General features: G+C 42.9%; 1 protein-coding gene across 1 annotated transcript in view; it reads left to right on the top strand.

Moving 5' to 3' along the window:
* The window catches only part of KIF18A (kinesin family member 18A), a 45,678-nt gene extending 32,676 nt beyond the window's left edge, over window positions 1-13,002 (top strand). Inside the window, exons 14-16 of the mRNA XM_068399630.1 lie at window positions 192-296; window positions 11,003-11,112; window positions 12,854-13,002. Of these exons, the coding sequence (XP_068255731.1) occupies window positions 192-296; window positions 11,003-11,112; window positions 12,854-13,002 (364 nt within the window). The remainder of the gene's footprint in view (window positions 1-191; window positions 297-11,002; window positions 11,113-12,853) is intronic.
* Window positions 13,003-16,692: the final 3,690 nt, after the last annotated feature.

The raw sequence follows: 16,692 nt of genomic DNA, 5'->3' as shown, positions 1-16,692 counted from the left end.
TTGAGAGATGCCATTGTTAAAACTGCCATGTATGTGTGAAGTTCTGCGAAGCTACATCAAGTAGTAGTAGTATTGAAGTGAATTTCCAGTATTGTTTTTTAACTTAACGTATATTTATTTACAATTAAGAACAATTTCACTTGACTTCTACTCAGAATAGATTTTACAAAAATATAATTCTTTGATTTCAGGCTTTATCTCCCTTCCTTAAAAACTAAAAATCCTACTTCCGTACCTCAGAAGCCCTCTTATATGGCAATGACTTCTGCTGCTGAGAGAAAAAGAAAGGTATTAAGGTAATATTAAACTAACTCTTCTATACAAATGCATTTGTATTCATTTTTTATGGTCTCACTTCAGTTTCAGTATTATATTTCAGATCTGAAAACTTCTTACACAAGTCATCTGGACCTACATATGAGATGTTCTGACTCAAATATGTTTGACAATTCAATTATTTTTTTTTTCCCTGACAGGTTGAGTAGAATCTTTTTTTACTCTTGGTTTAGAAACTTCTGTTTTAACAAGTAGAAACTAATATCGTGCCTTCCGTATCTGCTATCTACTCAAAATAGAAAGATGACACATAATTCTGAAAAGAGAAATTCCATCATCAATTAAAAACCTAATTTGTTTGAAAATGTCATGCCTTTGCAGGAACATATTAGAAACTATTAAAATAGAAAGTGAAGAAGATGCTTAACAATACTTATGTGGTCAGTGCCTTTGTTTTTCTGATAATTCATTTCCAGTCTCAGTTATTATGACTTCATTCTTCTGGTCTGCTCTGGAAAGAACTCCCATTTTGTCACTTCTGTTTCATGACTCTGAAAGAGGTTTGTTAGTAGAAGCAGCAGAAAAGCTGAAACTGAATAGACACTAAGTGGAATTGTACTTCTTTGTTTGTTTTTGTTAATGTATTTAGGAATTACCTATCAGGTCAGTAGTGATGAAACAGCTCCTTTTCCTCCTCTTTTCCTCCTCTTTTCCTCCTCTTTTCCTCCTCTTTTCCTCCTCTTTTCCTCCTCTTTTCCTCCTCTTTTCCTCCTCTTTTCCTCCTCTTTTCCTCCTCTTTTCCTCCTCTTTTCCTCCTCTTTTCCTCCTCTTTTCCTCCTCTTTTCCTCCTCTTTTCCTCCTCTTTTCCTCCTCTTTTCCTCCTCTTTTCCTCCTCTTTTCCTCCTCTTTTCCTCAAATTGATACAACCTTTTTTAAATCATATTATGAGTCACCTGTTGAAAGACAGTAATTGGAGCTGCCACCTCATAGGTCTTCTAAAGAATGTTTCAAGACTGTTGGAACAAGTTCTATAGATAGATCATGGGACATGGAAGAAACTTAAGCACTTCTGTGTTTTGTTAGCATCTTTGAGCTAGAAAATCTTCCTAGAAGATCACAGATTTACCTGATCCAATTTCATGTTCTAATTGTTACTAATTATTGTTCTAAACCATTTTGCTAAGATTGCTCTAGGATGAGGAATAAACTGTATTGCTCTAGGATGAGAAAAGAGGCACATCTGACACTTTCAATTTTTCAAATTGTTGATTATGAATTTAGCGAACTAAATCACCTGCTCCCTGAAACTGAGCTAGTTTTCTAGATTCTCTTTAGGGAGCAGTATGGGAACTTTTGGAGCCTGATTTATCTTATCTTAAGGTAAATATTCTGAGACAGACTTTAGGAGTACTCTTTTGACATAACTGTGTAATGATTTCCAAACTTATATATGCTTACCTCTTCCCAAAAGACTAGCTCTTTCTGCTCTTTTATGTTGTTCCTGCTGTGTCTCAAACATATATTTCACAGTTTCCAAGTTAGAATAACACTACAGGAAAATCCCACAATTTTTATTCCTTTTTTGGGGATTATTTCTACTGCCTCAGACTGAAAACTGTCTGCAAACCAAAATTCTTTATGACTTTGTCTAGCAGTTGGTGATGAAGACAAGGAATGAAAGCTTATTTGTGAAGGAGGAAAGGAACATTCTCATACTTTTCAGATAGCACCTGCTTTCCTTTCTCTTCTTTGCTTTTTCACCCTTTTCTCTCCCCTGCTTTCCCTGTTTGAAGTAGTTCACAGAATCACAGAATCAACCAGGTTGGAAGAGACCTCAGGGATCATCGAGTCCAACCGTTGCCCTGACACCACCCTGTCAACTAGACCATGGCACTAAGTGCCATGTCCAGTCTTTTCTTAAACACATCCAGAGACGGTGACTCCACCATCTCCCTGGGCAGCCCTTTCCAATGTCTAATAACCCTTTCTGAAAAGAAATTCTTCCTAATGTCCAACCTGAACCTCCCCTGGCGAAGCTTGAGGCTGTGTCCTCTTGTCCTATCGCTAGTTGCCCGGGAGAAGAGGCCAACTCCCACTTCACTACAACCTCCCTTCAGGTAGTTGTAGAATGCAATAAGGTCACCTCTGAGCCTCCTCTTCTCCAGGCTCAACAACCCCAGCTCCCTCAGCCGTTCCTCATAGGTCAGACCCTCCAGACCCTTCACCAGCTTGGTCGCCCTCCTCTGGACTCGCTCTAACACCTCAACATCTTTCTTGAAGTGCAGGGCCCAGAACTGGACACAGTACTCAAGATGAGGCCTCACCAGTGCCGAGTGCAGAGGGACGATCACTTCCCTAGACCGGCTGGCTACACTATTCCTAATAGAGGCCAGGATGCCATTGGCCTTCTTGGCCACCTGGGCACACTGCTGGCTCATGTTTAGCCGGCTGTTGATCAGCACCCCCATGTGTCTTTGCACCGGGCCGCTTTCTAACCACTCTTCCCCCAGCCTGTAGAGCTGCATGGGGTTGTTGTGGCTGAAGTGTAAGACCCGGCACTTGTTCTTGTTGAACCTCATGCCGTTGGTCTCGGCCCATCTATCTAACCTGTCCAGATCCCTCTGTAGGGCCTTCCTACCCTCCAGCAGATTGACACTCCCACCCAGCTTGGTGTCATCTGCAAATCTGCTGAGGGGGCACTCAATCCCTACGTGTAGATCATCTATAAAGATATTGAACAGCACCGGCCCCAGAACTGAGCCCTGGGGAACACCGCTAGTGACCGGTTGCCAGTTGGACTTTGCCCCATTCACCACCACTCTCTGGGCTCAGCCATCCAGCCAGTTTTTAACCCATTGAAGAGTCCACCCATCCAAGTGGACAAGTTGTCCTCCACACATTCGAGGAATCTCCTAGATTGCTTCCTCTCTGCCATGTTGTATTTCCAGCAGACATCCAGCAAGTTGAAGTCGCCCATGAGTACAAGGGCCGGCGACCGGGCAGCTTCTGACAGCCGCTTGTAAAACGCCTCGTCCGCCTGCTCATCCTGGTTGGGTGGTCTATAACAGACTCCCACGTTAATGTCCGCCCTGCCGACCTTCCCCCTGATCTTCACCCATAAACATTCAACGTTATCATCCTCACCATCTTCCTCAATTTCGACACAGTCTAAGCACTCCCTAACATACATCGCTACCCCACCTCCTCTCCTGCTTCGCCTGTCCCTCTTAAAGAGCTTATAGCCATCCATAGCAGCACTCCAGTCATGAGAGTCATCCCACCACGTTTCTGTGATGGCAACCACATCATAACCTTCCTGCTGTACAGTGGCTTCTAGCTCTTCCTGTTTGTTGCCCATACTGTGTGCATTGGTGTAAACGCACTTCAGCTGGCCTAGCGGCCTTGCCCCCAATGCAGGCCTGTCACCCCTAGGTTCATTTGTGGCTGCCCTGGTCTTATCCCCCTCCCCCATCAAACCTAGTTTAAAGACCTCTTGCTCAGCCCTGCCAACTTCTGGGCCATAACCCTTTTCCCCTTCCGATTTAGCTGTTCCCCATCCGGCATAAGCAGGCCCGGTGCCATGAAAGCCTCCCCGTGGTCAACAAACCCAAAATCCCACCTACGGCACCAGTCTCTTAGCCACATATTAATCTGTTGTACTTTCATAGTCTTTTCCCTATTTTCACCAAACACCGAAGGAATTGAAGAGAATATCACCTGTGCACCTACCCCCTTTACCAAACGCCCCAGGGCCCTGAAGTTCATTTTGATTGCCTTGGGACTTCTCTCTTCAATCTCATCCCTACCCACCTGGAATACTAATAGTGGGTAGTAGTCAGAGGGCCTCACCAGTTGAGGAATCCTCCTGGCAACATCCCTTACCCGAGCCCCAGGGAGGCAGCAGACTTCCCTGTGAGTCGGGTCTGGCCTGCATATGGGGCCCTCCTTTCCCCTTAGCAGGGAGTCGCCTATAACAATTACTTTTCTTTTCTCCTTTTTGGAGCTGGTTGCAACCCTCTTACTTGGTTGCTTCTGTTCACGTAGTCCTGTGGAGGGTCTTTCACCTAGATTTGTGTCTTCCTGACACTCAGGAAGACGCTCAGGCTCCAGCACCTCATACCTATTCTGCAGGGGGACGTGGGGAGGGGAGGAAGGTCGGGATGGGATTCACCTGCCACCCCAAGCAGGGACCTGCCTCCATTCCCCCCCATCCCCTAGGTCTCCTCTTGCTCCATGTGGAGGAGGAAGAGGATCCTCCACTACCCGGGGAGCATTAGGCCCGTCCGTTTTCCCCAGGACAGGCAGGGAACAGCACTGCCCGCCATCCTCTTCCTGGGATGCTCTTGTACTCCTTAACCTTTCCATCTCCTCCTTGAGTTGGGCCACCAAGGAGATCAGGTTGTCGACCTGTTCGCACCTCACACAGGTGAGGTCTCCGTTACCCTCGAGTGCCAGGGCCAGCCTGCCACCTGCACCTCCTCATGCTTCCGTGGCAGCTCCGTTTGGGTTGCCATGTCTTTTCTGGCACCCGCAAGGGACTTAGGGCCCCACTGAGTGGAAACCATACCTTCCTGCCTGCCTACTCTGCTCGCCCTGCCTGTGTGAACTGCTGCGCAAACTGCCACGCCCCTGTTTGCGCGCTCCTGTTCACCACGCTCCGGGTCGCTCGCGCTCCCCAGGGGGCCCTTCAAATCTCCCACGGTGCCTCTGGCTACCCCCCCTCCTCTCCTGGGACGGGACTCGGGGGCTGCTGCTCGGGTGGCCCTGAGTATGGAACCCACCCAGTACAGCCCAATCTCACCCTCACCCACACTCACCTCAGTCGCTATCGCTGCCGCCGCTGCTGCCGACTAACAGCAGAAGATTCACAGCTCCTTGGCGCTTTCCTCGCCTTGTGCACTGGGAGAGAGTCAGCGCTCTCCCCAACGAGCTGCAAATGGCTGTGGCCTCCCCCGCCCCGGGACACACACAGTCACTGCTTATTCACCCTCTCCCCTCTGGGCAGGGACTAGTCCCTGTCCTCCCAGAGGCTCTTTATCACCCGATCACAGGGGGTGGTGCTACGCCCCCTCCTCTCCTGATTCGTTGCCAGGAACTTCTGGGTCCAGGCGGGACTCGGGGCTGCTGCTTGGGGGGCCCAGAGCACGGAAACCACCCGCTTACAGCCCGATCTCACCCTCGCCCCGCACTCACCTCAGTCACTGCCGCCACTGCCACCGCTGCCACTGCTGTCGCTGTTGCCGCTGCTGCCGACTGACTTCAGTTCACTTCAGTCATTCATCTCCTACTAATATTTGAATAAAAATATAAATTTCAGACATATTCTCTACATTAGAAATACTATTTGAAACAGTCGTATTGCTAGGACAAGGGATAAGAGACAAGTCAGTCATAATACAGAGGCTGCTTTTAATAACTAGAATTACATTCTTACTGGTATAAGTTCTCTTCCAAGAAGCATGCATGAATAGACTGGCACGAGGCAGGTCTTAATCTTTACTGTTTGCTATATATTTTCATTTAGGCAGAAAATTATTAATAAGAAAACTAGTGTAAGTTAGGGGTCTATAAAGCAGGAATAATACAATGGCATTAGAGGAATGGGAAAAGTGTGGAAACTTGGGACATAAACAGAATTAGCTTGTTTATGAGGCTGTCTTACAGAGTGGCACTGGGGAGGTTAGCAAGGCAAGTGTAAAAGGGTGAGATGAGATAGGTTCATAATTTTCACTGTAGACCTTAAGTCCATCACATAAAAGGCTATAAAATGTAGAGGTTTTGTCTTAATGAATTTGAAGCTATAACAGCTTTCTTGCAGCTTAGCTAAAAAGTATTGTCTGCTATGAAGCCACCCACTCTAACTGTGTTGGAGGCTGTATAAAAATTATTGTAGCAATAAAAAGTATTATTTTTTCAATAAACACAGCTTGATCATTTCAAGGATTTCATACATGCATTGAGATTATTTCTTAGTATAATTTGTGTGCAATGACCATCAAACTGGCTTCTGTGGTTTCCACAAAAATGGTGGCATATTGGTCTAGATTTTAACATAAGTGGCAACATTAGTTCTATTCTCACAGTTGAAACATTCTTGTAAATTTTTAAAAAGGAAAAAGGGCAGTAATATCCATATATATACATAGTAAATAAATTAGTTTATTCTTTGCATTCTCTTATGAACTACCAATACTGGATGTGTGAGCCGACACAGGCAGGACGCAGGAACAGCCACAAGACCACGGATAAAATGCAAAGAGCAAATTTATTCCCGTTACCTCGCAAACCGAGGGATCTCCGAAGCAGCACCCGGGGCAAAGGCACGCAAGCGGGGACGCAGGCACCGCAGAGCTCGGTTCCTGCTAGACAGAGAGTGAGAGATCCCGGGCCTGCTGCTTTCGCCTGTATATAAAGGATTTCTAGCAGGCAGTAGTTTTCCACTGTGCTTTGATGTTTCTCACAGCAGGGCAGGAATCTCAGTCATGAACAATTAGGTGCCCCTGAGTCTTATCACAGGCCTGTGTTATCTGAATGCAGATGTTCTACTTGTCCAGCACACAAGACTAAACAACAGTTACTAGTATGATATATGTGTTTTTCGGCACCCCAGGTGCAAGTCACTTGAGCGTATTTACAATCCTCCTCGCCAATCTTCCGTTATATTCCCACATTCCACCCCCTCGCTCAAGAGACCACTTCTCCTGGGGAGTACAAACCTGGACGTGTACATTTGGGCTTGTGGGGTATAGAACAGTGTAATATTCAGAGGCACGCAATAAATACTTATAGGAAAAGGAATAAACATATATATCTATAGAATGATAGTGTAAATCAAGTGTCCCAGTCATCCTGTCAGGGAATGAAACCACTCAGCCAGCCAGGCACCATCAGTAGATTGTTCCATTGGATGCTATAAGTCCTGGAGATGTTGAATGTTGTCCTCTGTGCTGGCTGGTTCATCAGTGATGTTGAGGTTGCATTTATGGTGTTGGAGGAGGAAATAGTCCATTGTCAAACAATGTTGTAATGTTCATTGGCATACAGTCATTACCTACTTGGAAAAAATAGCAAAAGAAAAACATTAATATCACAATCACTTAGCATAATATAATTGTATAATACAGCTACTGGCATGCTAATGAAACACATCGTTAAAAGATCTGCAGCTGTTGATCTTCCCTTAATATAAAAAGCAGATGAGTTAGTTACACAAAATCTAAGTATTTACGTGTTGGCCTTGCAGAAATGTATCCAGGGCATGTGCTTTTTTCAGATTGAACTTCAATTCGATGTTGGGTTTGTGACAGCCATAAAACCGTTCCAATGCTATCTCCTCTAGATAAGGTACAGGTAGTCGTCAGAGATGCCTGAAACACAAGAACTCGAGAATCCAATATTAACAAAGGATGTCAAATAAGAGGAGAAGTACATGCCAATCTATTCCCAAAAATTGTATGGTAGTACTAGGGCCCTGTATTTTCTTTGAATTAATTGCCCAGCCTTGGTCCTTTAAATGCACTTTCAGTGATTCAGCAGCTGCTGCTGTGGAAGACACTAGCCCTGCAAACAGCTGTGCTTTACTTGGGGAGCAGAAGATTTGCTTGGGAACACTGCATTGAGAATTGTTTTTGCTTACTTCTAAGATAAAGGAGCTGAGACCAGTTCACAGGGCCTTTTGAGGCATGAAAGAAGTAAACATGTGTTGAAGGTCAGTTCTGAACACAGAGCTGAAAACAGGGAATGGTTGTTATCTTGAACTGCATAGTCCGGCTCCTGCATTACAGCAGTTAATTAGGGTAGTAGAATAACAATAAAAAAAAAAAACAAAACGTAGGCCTTTCGGCTTCAGGCCCTTGCATCCTCAATCTCAGAGTCTGTGCTGCCTTTTCTGCCTGCTGCAGCTGCAATTTCTTGTTGTGACTCTGCCATAATCAATAGATTATCAATATAAACAGTAACAGTACCTGACCATAGGGCAACATCAGCTGCTATCATTTGGTGGCAGATGGAGGGACGGTGTTTGTATCTCTGAGGCAAAAACTTGGAAAGTATATTGTTTTTGTTGCCAGGTAAGGGCAAACTGGTCTTGGCTTTCTGAAGCAACGACTAGCGAAAAGAAAGCATTAGCAAGGTCTGTCACCACTCTCCAGGGTTGTAAACTTTTGCTGATTTTTTTTTATAAGAGTAACCGTGTCTGGTACAGTAACTGCATGGGGTGGGGGGGTGGGGGACTTTATTCAATTCTATGTAATATACAGTCATTCTCCAAGTGTCATCTGGTTTGGGTAATTTCCTCCTCCCCCCCTAGAATACAATACTGTTTTTACTGTTATCACCTTGGCAGGCACAGGCAGCACAACAGGATCCCACTTCGGGAATGCACGCAAGACAGTTATAGATCGAATAGCAAATCCTGCTTGCGAAGTTCCAAAGCAGAAGCAACCATTTAAAGTTTCAACTGTTTGTCCTGTCAATGTATCAATACTCAAGAAATATTCTTTAATTGGGGCAATTAACGCAGTCGCAGTAAAAGGTGTAGCATTTTCTATTGTTAAGGTCACCTTAGCTTGGAGGGCGGGGGTCAGATTTCCCCCCAATCCACAGATCTGTGATGTGGCATCTTTATTATTAACAATACTATGCAATACACTAACTGCAACTCCAGTATTCACCAGAGCTAATACATGTAAACGCCCCCCCTGCCCCAAGACAGCCACTTTATTGTTCATTTGCCAAGTAGTGTCATGTATTGCGGTGGCAGGAGGGGCGGAGGGTGGGCGCGGAGTTGGTGGTGGGGCTGGGGGTGGTCGGCTTTTTCGCGTAAATGCTAACTCTTGCCATTTGCGGAACATTTCTGATGTTGCGATCCCGTCTATTTCTGATTGTGGGATGCCGGCTTATATAAGATCATTCCACATTTGTTTTCTTGTCACCCGTGCTGTAACCCCCTTTGCTTTTGCCAGCTTTCCTTTATTCACCACCCGAATAGATGGCCCTGAAATTACAGCCCCAATTTCCCTTAAGGTATCTGCTAGGGCGCCTATATTACTCGTAGCATTTGTCACTGATGATATAATGAGGGGCTTTAGTGAGGCAGGCGCTCCTCTCAAGAACTGCATTTTGATACTTCTTGTTACGAGTGTACTGTCTGGACTAGATCCCATAACTAACACATGAGCCATCCCCATCTGCCACACCAAATTAATACCTTCTTCCAATGTGCACCAGCTTACAAGGGACGACACTAATTCAACAGGTTCTGCATATGCTGTTAAAACTGCTGCACACAACCACTGATGCAGCGTAGATGCAATAATGGCTCGCCCATCAGGGCCCCTGACACTTTGCAACTGAGCATATCCCCGCTGTATCTGATCATCATGGGCTATAGGGCTTAATAAATCTTTTTCACCTGCTAATAAATGAATAGAGGCAGCCTCACTGTCCCAAGCTTGCAAGATCCATGCCAGTATGCCTTCCCCGCTCTTCTGCTGATAGATCTCTAAAAACTCCCTTAATTCTTTTGGAGTGTAAGTACGTGTGACCTGCACTCCCCCGTCCGCTTGTTCCTGCTGCCCCATCATTTGTATGAGGGGTCGTGCTTCCACCACCTCCCTGCCTTTTAAGTCCGGATCAAATTCAAACTCAATCTCAGAGTCCGAGGATTCACTCTCAATATTTCCATATTTATCCCTTCGTCTATTAGCAATACGTGCTACCAACCGCTCTGCTTGAACAGTAATTACTTCATGTGCAATCACCTTTGCATCCTGTAAAGTCCGGACTTCCTTCTCTAATTCTCTCACTCTACTCCGTAATGCAACATTTTCACGGTGAAAAGCTCTAAGATCAGTAGCTAATAACCATCCCAATCTCCCCGCTAATTGACGAGAAGAATCTGATACCCTTTTCCATGGCAACCCGCGCACAGCCGTGTCAATTGCCTGGGGGGTCATCGCCACCCCGTCATCTATTTCAGGCCATGCTTCTGGCGGAGCCGGCATAGCCAGGAAAGTGGCCACAGGGGCCCATTCCTCAGTACTGGGCCATCCCGGAATGCAGGGAGTCACCGACACGGCCTCCCCAGTCCCCGACTTCTTTTTCAGCCATGGCATGACTGTTCCTGGATCCTGCCGACTACGACAAAATGTGTGAGCCGACACAGGCAGGACGCAGGAACAGCCACAAGACCACGGATAAAATGCAAAGAGCAAATTTATTCCCGTTACCTCGCAAACCGGGGGATCTCCGAAGCAGCACCCGGGGCAAAGGCACGCAAGCGGGGACGCCGGCACCGCAGAGCTCGGTTCCTGCTAGACAGAGAGTGAGAGATCCCGGGCCTGCTGCTTTCGCCTGTATATAAAGGATTTCTAGCAGGCAGTAGTTTTCCACTGTGCTTTGATGTTTCTCACAGCAGGGCAGGAATCTCAGTCATGAACAATTAGGTGCCCCTGAGTCTTATCACAGGCCTGTGTTATCTGAATACAGATGTTCTACTTGTCCAGCACACAAGACTAAACAACAGTTACTAGTATGATATATGTGTTTTTTGGCACCCCAGGTGCAAGTCACTTGAGCGTATTTACAATCCTCCTTGCCAATCTTCCGTTATATTCCCACACTGGATAATATCACTTAATATATTTTTACATTGCAAGGCCTAAACTACTGTAATGTAGCTTAATCACTTTACTGAAAACAAACTCTTCTCTGACGGTTTTTCCAGTTCTACATCAAACACTAGACTAGGCAGCCTGCAAGACCCTGTTTCTGCAAAACGCGTTCGACGAGAGTCCTTGTTAAGCCATGGGGCTTTGCGAGTATCCAAAACGGCAGGTAAGTGTCAAAACTTGAACATATGACACTGCATAGGTAACTGTTTGTACAGGAGGTCCAAAGTCAAAGCTGATGCTTACGGTTTTGTCAATTTAACAGCATGTGTTGCTGTGATCAGTACACTAAGCCATCGCTTTGAATAGTATATCTATTCATTTAAAAAAAAAATCTGAATGTCTAACCAGTTATCTAGATGGTATCTAATCAAAACTCAATATTAGTACAAGCTTGTTGGGAAGATCTTTTCCCAAGAGTTAAGGTCTTCCACCAAAAATTGTTTGCATACTTGGTGAATTTTATTGCCAGTTTTATCTTTACTAAGTGTGGTTTATCAAGAAATAAAATCCTCTGATCATTTCCATACCTGTTTTTAACTGCTTGCTGTGTTTTATACCACCGCACTGATTTGTTTTTATAGATATGTTTTTTTTCAGAGATTTTTTACTTAAACTTTGGGGCTATTTTGGGCCAACACAATAGCTAAGGAAAAATTATTGTAAAGCAATATTTAGGAATCATTTTGCTTCTAACAGATTGCTGATAATAATACTATCAGGTGGTATTCTGTGAAAGTCTGCTACAATTACATGGCTTCTCTCTGAGGCATATAAATCTTTACTGTAACAAAATCAGTTACAAATAATTTTTTCAGTAGATGTGCACAAAGGTCTTTTGTTCACAACTTTCCAAAAACTTCTGCCTTTCCTAGTGTGTGGCACTAAGTTGCTTGGTACCTGCAGTAGATTTTAATGCACTAAATCCTCTACAATTTTCCTTTTATCTCTACCAACTTATCTCCTTTTCCTCTGTATCTTCAGAAATACACTTAATGATTTTTCTTAGTGCAACATCTTGGACAGTTTAGAGGAGATCAAAGACTATTTAAAGTTTTAGTCTGCTGTTCTTATGAAACGTTCCAACGTGTAGCTTTCCCGGTGGCATAGGCAATACACCAGTTTCACAGCACATAGGTGTTTTTATGTAAGAACTGATGTGAGGGAGCAAGTACATATTCATATGTACTATTCCCCATTCATGAGAAATGTTGAGGTTCTATTACAATAAACTTTCTGTAATGTGTAAATCTGAGGCTAAACAGTCTCTAAGCAAAAAAATACTTATTTGGCAAAGTGCATACACAGTTACATCAGTATCAGTTTCTGCTACTAAAGAATGAGTTATGAAGTTACCAAAATCAATCACTACTCTGTTATTATTAAGAAACTATGTAATGAAATACCACATTCTGAAATGGAGAACAGATTTTCAGTTCTTCAAAGTTTAACTGAATGTAAAATACGTATTATTTTCAAAAGCATGCATTACAGGAGAAGAATGAAATATGACCAAATCCCTAAGAGGAAGAGCTGCTTTCAGATTAAATAGACAAAACTTTCTCTAATGACACAGTGTTCATTTTTCAATACTGTTCTATAATAATAAGGATTAATAAAATTTTCACATATTTCTACATTTCTATTTAGACCACTCTGTCTTTTTAATAGCATCTTGTGTCAATTGAAGGTCTAATCATTGGACTTTCTAGGCAATTAGCACACTGGATTACTGAGCTAAGAGTGATTACATTTTTGCATATCAAAATTACGCCTTCAATCAGGGCAAGAAATAAGTGTAAAAATTCTTAGATATATTCTGAAAAGGAGATCCAGGTAGGCCAAATTCTGCTTATGTTTATTGAATGAGTGTCTCATATTTGTAATAAAATTTCTTTCTTCCCTAGGAATTAAAGCAAGGAGCAAGAAGCAAGAACAGGATGTGCCAAGAAACCTAGCTAGACGCTTTTCTGAAGGACGTGTAGCATTGAGTGTTAAACCAAGGGCATCAAAAGATCTTTTACCTCTTGTTTCTAAGAAAAAAAATAGGATTTAGTTCTGAGTTCATATTTCAAGCAGGACTGTTGAATAGCAAATAAGTATAGGATGACTTTTGTTTTATGAATTGTTTTGTGTTAAAGATGTCTCTCTCAGTAATGCACTATTTCAGAAAGAACCACTTTTTGGAAATATGAGGATTTTGTTAAATTCTAAAATAAGTTCGTCTCCTGTTAAAGCTTACAAATGTCTTTTGTTTATTAACAAATGAATAAGAAATTTCAGTTGGACTTGGGAATGGAGCAGCGCACACTATACCTTTTGCCATAACCTTTGTGAGCCTTTCCCTGTGTTTATGACTAACAGATTAATACTTCAGACAATGCAAGTCTTTACGGGGATCTGTGGTGCTGCAATTTTTAGATGCTACTTTAAATTGCTTACCTACAGTCAGTCTTAATTTTCTAATGAGAATTTTGTGATTAAAAAAGTTAAAAAAAATTGTTTTGACCTGCTAAATAATTTTCACTGAAACTTCTTAATGTTAGAATTGTTTTTCATTTGGAAGCAAGTCAAATGTTAATATTAAAATGCGTTCATGCTTAGCATTAGGATACCAGTTTATTCTTAGATATGTTATGGATAGATACTATCAATGTAGTAACAGGAGACAGAAAAATATTTATAAAAAGTGTTTTTAATGAAATATTATATCTAAAATTTTTTAGCCTTTCTATTTTTAGTCTGTTACTTGGTTGTAAATGTTCCTGTTTTGTTTTTTTTCAGTTTTTTAATTCAATTGTTAATAGGATAAGTATGTTACTTTCAATGAAGTTTTAATTTTGATAAAAAGCAATATAATGTGAATTGAACTTCTAATTTAATTCTTCTAAAACTAATTTACTCCTTTGCCTTTTTTCTTCTATTATGAAAAATGTCTGAACTAGTTTTGACAAGTTATAAGTACACATAGTTCATATTGTATCTTCTGATAAATTAATAATATTCAGAGACAAAGTACTTATATGTAGTTATATTGTAGCCTTGGCAGCCTGCCCACCCTTAGTAACATTGTTCTAGTGTCTTTGGTCTGTGAAAATGTAAGGGCATACATGAATTTCCCCAAACTAAGGAGAAGCAGAGGAAGCAGTCCAGTAACTAGTTCCAGTGGTGTCAAACGACTGTATTAAGCAAGGAGCTTGCAACCCAATCAGTTAAGCAACACTAAGTATGCTGCAGAAGAATGTTCTGGCTTTCAGAAATAGCAATGGGCTCAAAAGAGCTTCATAGGTGGTTGTTATTATTATTATTCTATCACAAGCTTTCCTGTGATGGCAGAGAACTGGACTCCATGATCTAATAGCTTTTATCAAATTTGTTTTCCTAAAATTATTTCAGTATTCCAAGTGTTTATAGTTTTATACACATTTTTTTATTCTCTTATAGTCTTTGACATTTGGACAAACTAACATAACCTTCTTCCCAGTTATCTCCCGCTAGCTATCAAATGTTGACATGTTTATTCTTGACACACGGGAGGAGCATTTTTCAGAAGGCTTCTGAAGAAGGAAATGGTAACTTCCTGTATGAACTTTCAGGACCACTTGTGGGAGGAGCAGACAACATTGTAGAGGCTGACTTCATCAGGGAGGTTCAAAGAGGAAAGAATGATTCCCTGAGAAGTAGGCCTCAGTAGTTTAAAATAATGAGAAAAATTGAATCCTCCTATTTGCATTCTAAAGGGAGTATAGGTGATGCAGTTGTGGTGAGCATGGCATCATGCTGGTAGCGTAATGAGGACTGAGAAAATACTGGTGGTGGAAAAGGCTTTTATAAGCAAAGTTCTAAATATCAGAAGAGCCTAAAAACTAGAATTTGGGACTTGACCACATCTCAGCAAGGTGATATAAGTCTCCCACAGCATCCTCGCAGCTAAACTGAGGAAGTGTGGTCTGGATGATCGGGTAGTGAGGTGGATTGTGAACTGGCTGAAGGAAAGAAGCCAGAGAGTGGTGGTCAGTGGGACAGAGTCCAGTTGGAGGCCTGTGTCTAGCGGAGTCCCTCAAGGGTCGGTACTGGGACCAGTTCTATTCAATATATTCATTAATGACTTGGATGAGGGAATAGAGTGCACTGTCAGCAAGTTCGTTGATGACACCAAACTGGGAGGAGTGGCTGACACAACGGAAGGCTGCGCAGCCATTCAGAGGGACCTAGACAGGATGGAGAGTTGGGCGGGGAGAAATTTAATGAAATATAACAAGGGCAAGTGTAGAGTCCTGTATCTGGGCAAGAACAACCCCATGTACCAGTACAAGTTGGGGACAGAGCTGTTGGAGAGCAGCGTAGGGGAAAGGGACCTGGGGGTCCTAGTGGACAGCAGGATGACCATGAGCCAGCAGTGTGCCCTTGTGGCCAAGAAGGCCAATGGCATCCTGGGGTGTATTAGAAGGGGTGTGGTTAGCAGGTCAAGGGAGGTTCTCCTCCCCCTCTACTCTGCCCTGGTGAGGCCGCATCTGGAGTATTGGGTCCAGTTCTGGGCCCCTCAGTTCAAGAAGGACAGGGAACTGCTAGAGAGAGTCCAGCGCAGAGCCACGAAGATGATTAAGGGGGTGGAACATCTCCCTTATGAGGAGAGGCTGAGGGAGCTGGGTCTCTTTAGCTTAGAGAAGAGGAGACTGAGGGGTGACCTCATTAATGTTTATAAATATGTAAAAGGCAAGTGTCATGAGGATGGAGCCAGGCTCTTCTCAGTGACATCCCTTGACAGGACAAGGGGCAATGGGTGCAAGCTGGAACACAGGAGGTTCCACATAAATATGAGGAAAAACTTCTTTACGGTGAGGGTAACTGAACACTGGAACAGGCTGCCCAGAGAGGTTGTGGAGTCTCCTTCTCTGGAGACATTCAAAACCCACCTGGACGCGTTCCTGTGTGATATGGTCTAGGTAATCCTGCTCCGTCAGGGGGATTGGACTAGATGATCTTTCGAGGTCCCTTCCAATCCCTAACATTCTGTGATTCTGTGATTCTGTGAAGTAATTTCAGTAGAATGAAGGAGGGGGAAATCTTTTTAATATTTCTATATCATGATGAACAATAAGATTTTGGAATTAATTTTAACTTCTTATGATTTTGGCACCTGGTACAGCTAAAATTGTAGAGACAATACACTTTTGATTTATGGGATTTCTTTCAGATTCTCAGTGTTCAATATAAAATCTGCACAGGCAGCTTCTTTTGTTCATACAGCTTCACATCTGGAAGAGGCATGTTGGGCTTTACTTATAAATATAGTTGTTATATGCATTGCTCTTGTGGCATGTAAGACACACACATATTGGGTTCCTAGCAATTTTGAAAGGTTCTTAGACGAGCCTGTGGATGCAACATTTTGATACGCAGTCAAAACATAGAACTGATGTGATCTCTTCTTTTCTTAATGTGTTTTGCACACCCCTGAGTGGAATTGATTTGATTGACTTGCAACACTTCCAGGGACTTTAGAAAAAAAAAAAAAAATGTTGGGTAAATTAGCACATGGAGATGAGATATGACTCCCGTTCTTGTCTGCTAACCAGATATGTTGATTACAAGTTTGTTAGCTAGGTATGCATTTACTGTTTATAACAAGCCTATATGAAACATTTACAGAAGTTATAACAGATTGAAGCAGGATTTTCATATTTCAAATTGCTATTGATTAATATTCTGCTCTATTAATTATACTTTTATGTTATGACTTACT

This window comes from Nyctibius grandis, chromosome 4 (assembly GCF_013368605.1).
Source record: "Nyctibius grandis isolate bNycGra1 chromosome 4, bNycGra1.pri, whole genome shotgun sequence".
NCBI classification, from domain to species: domain Eukaryota; kingdom Metazoa; phylum Chordata; class Aves; order Nyctibiiformes; family Nyctibiidae; genus Nyctibius; species Nyctibius grandis.
This window is presented reverse-complemented; position numbering and strand designations above follow the sequence as displayed.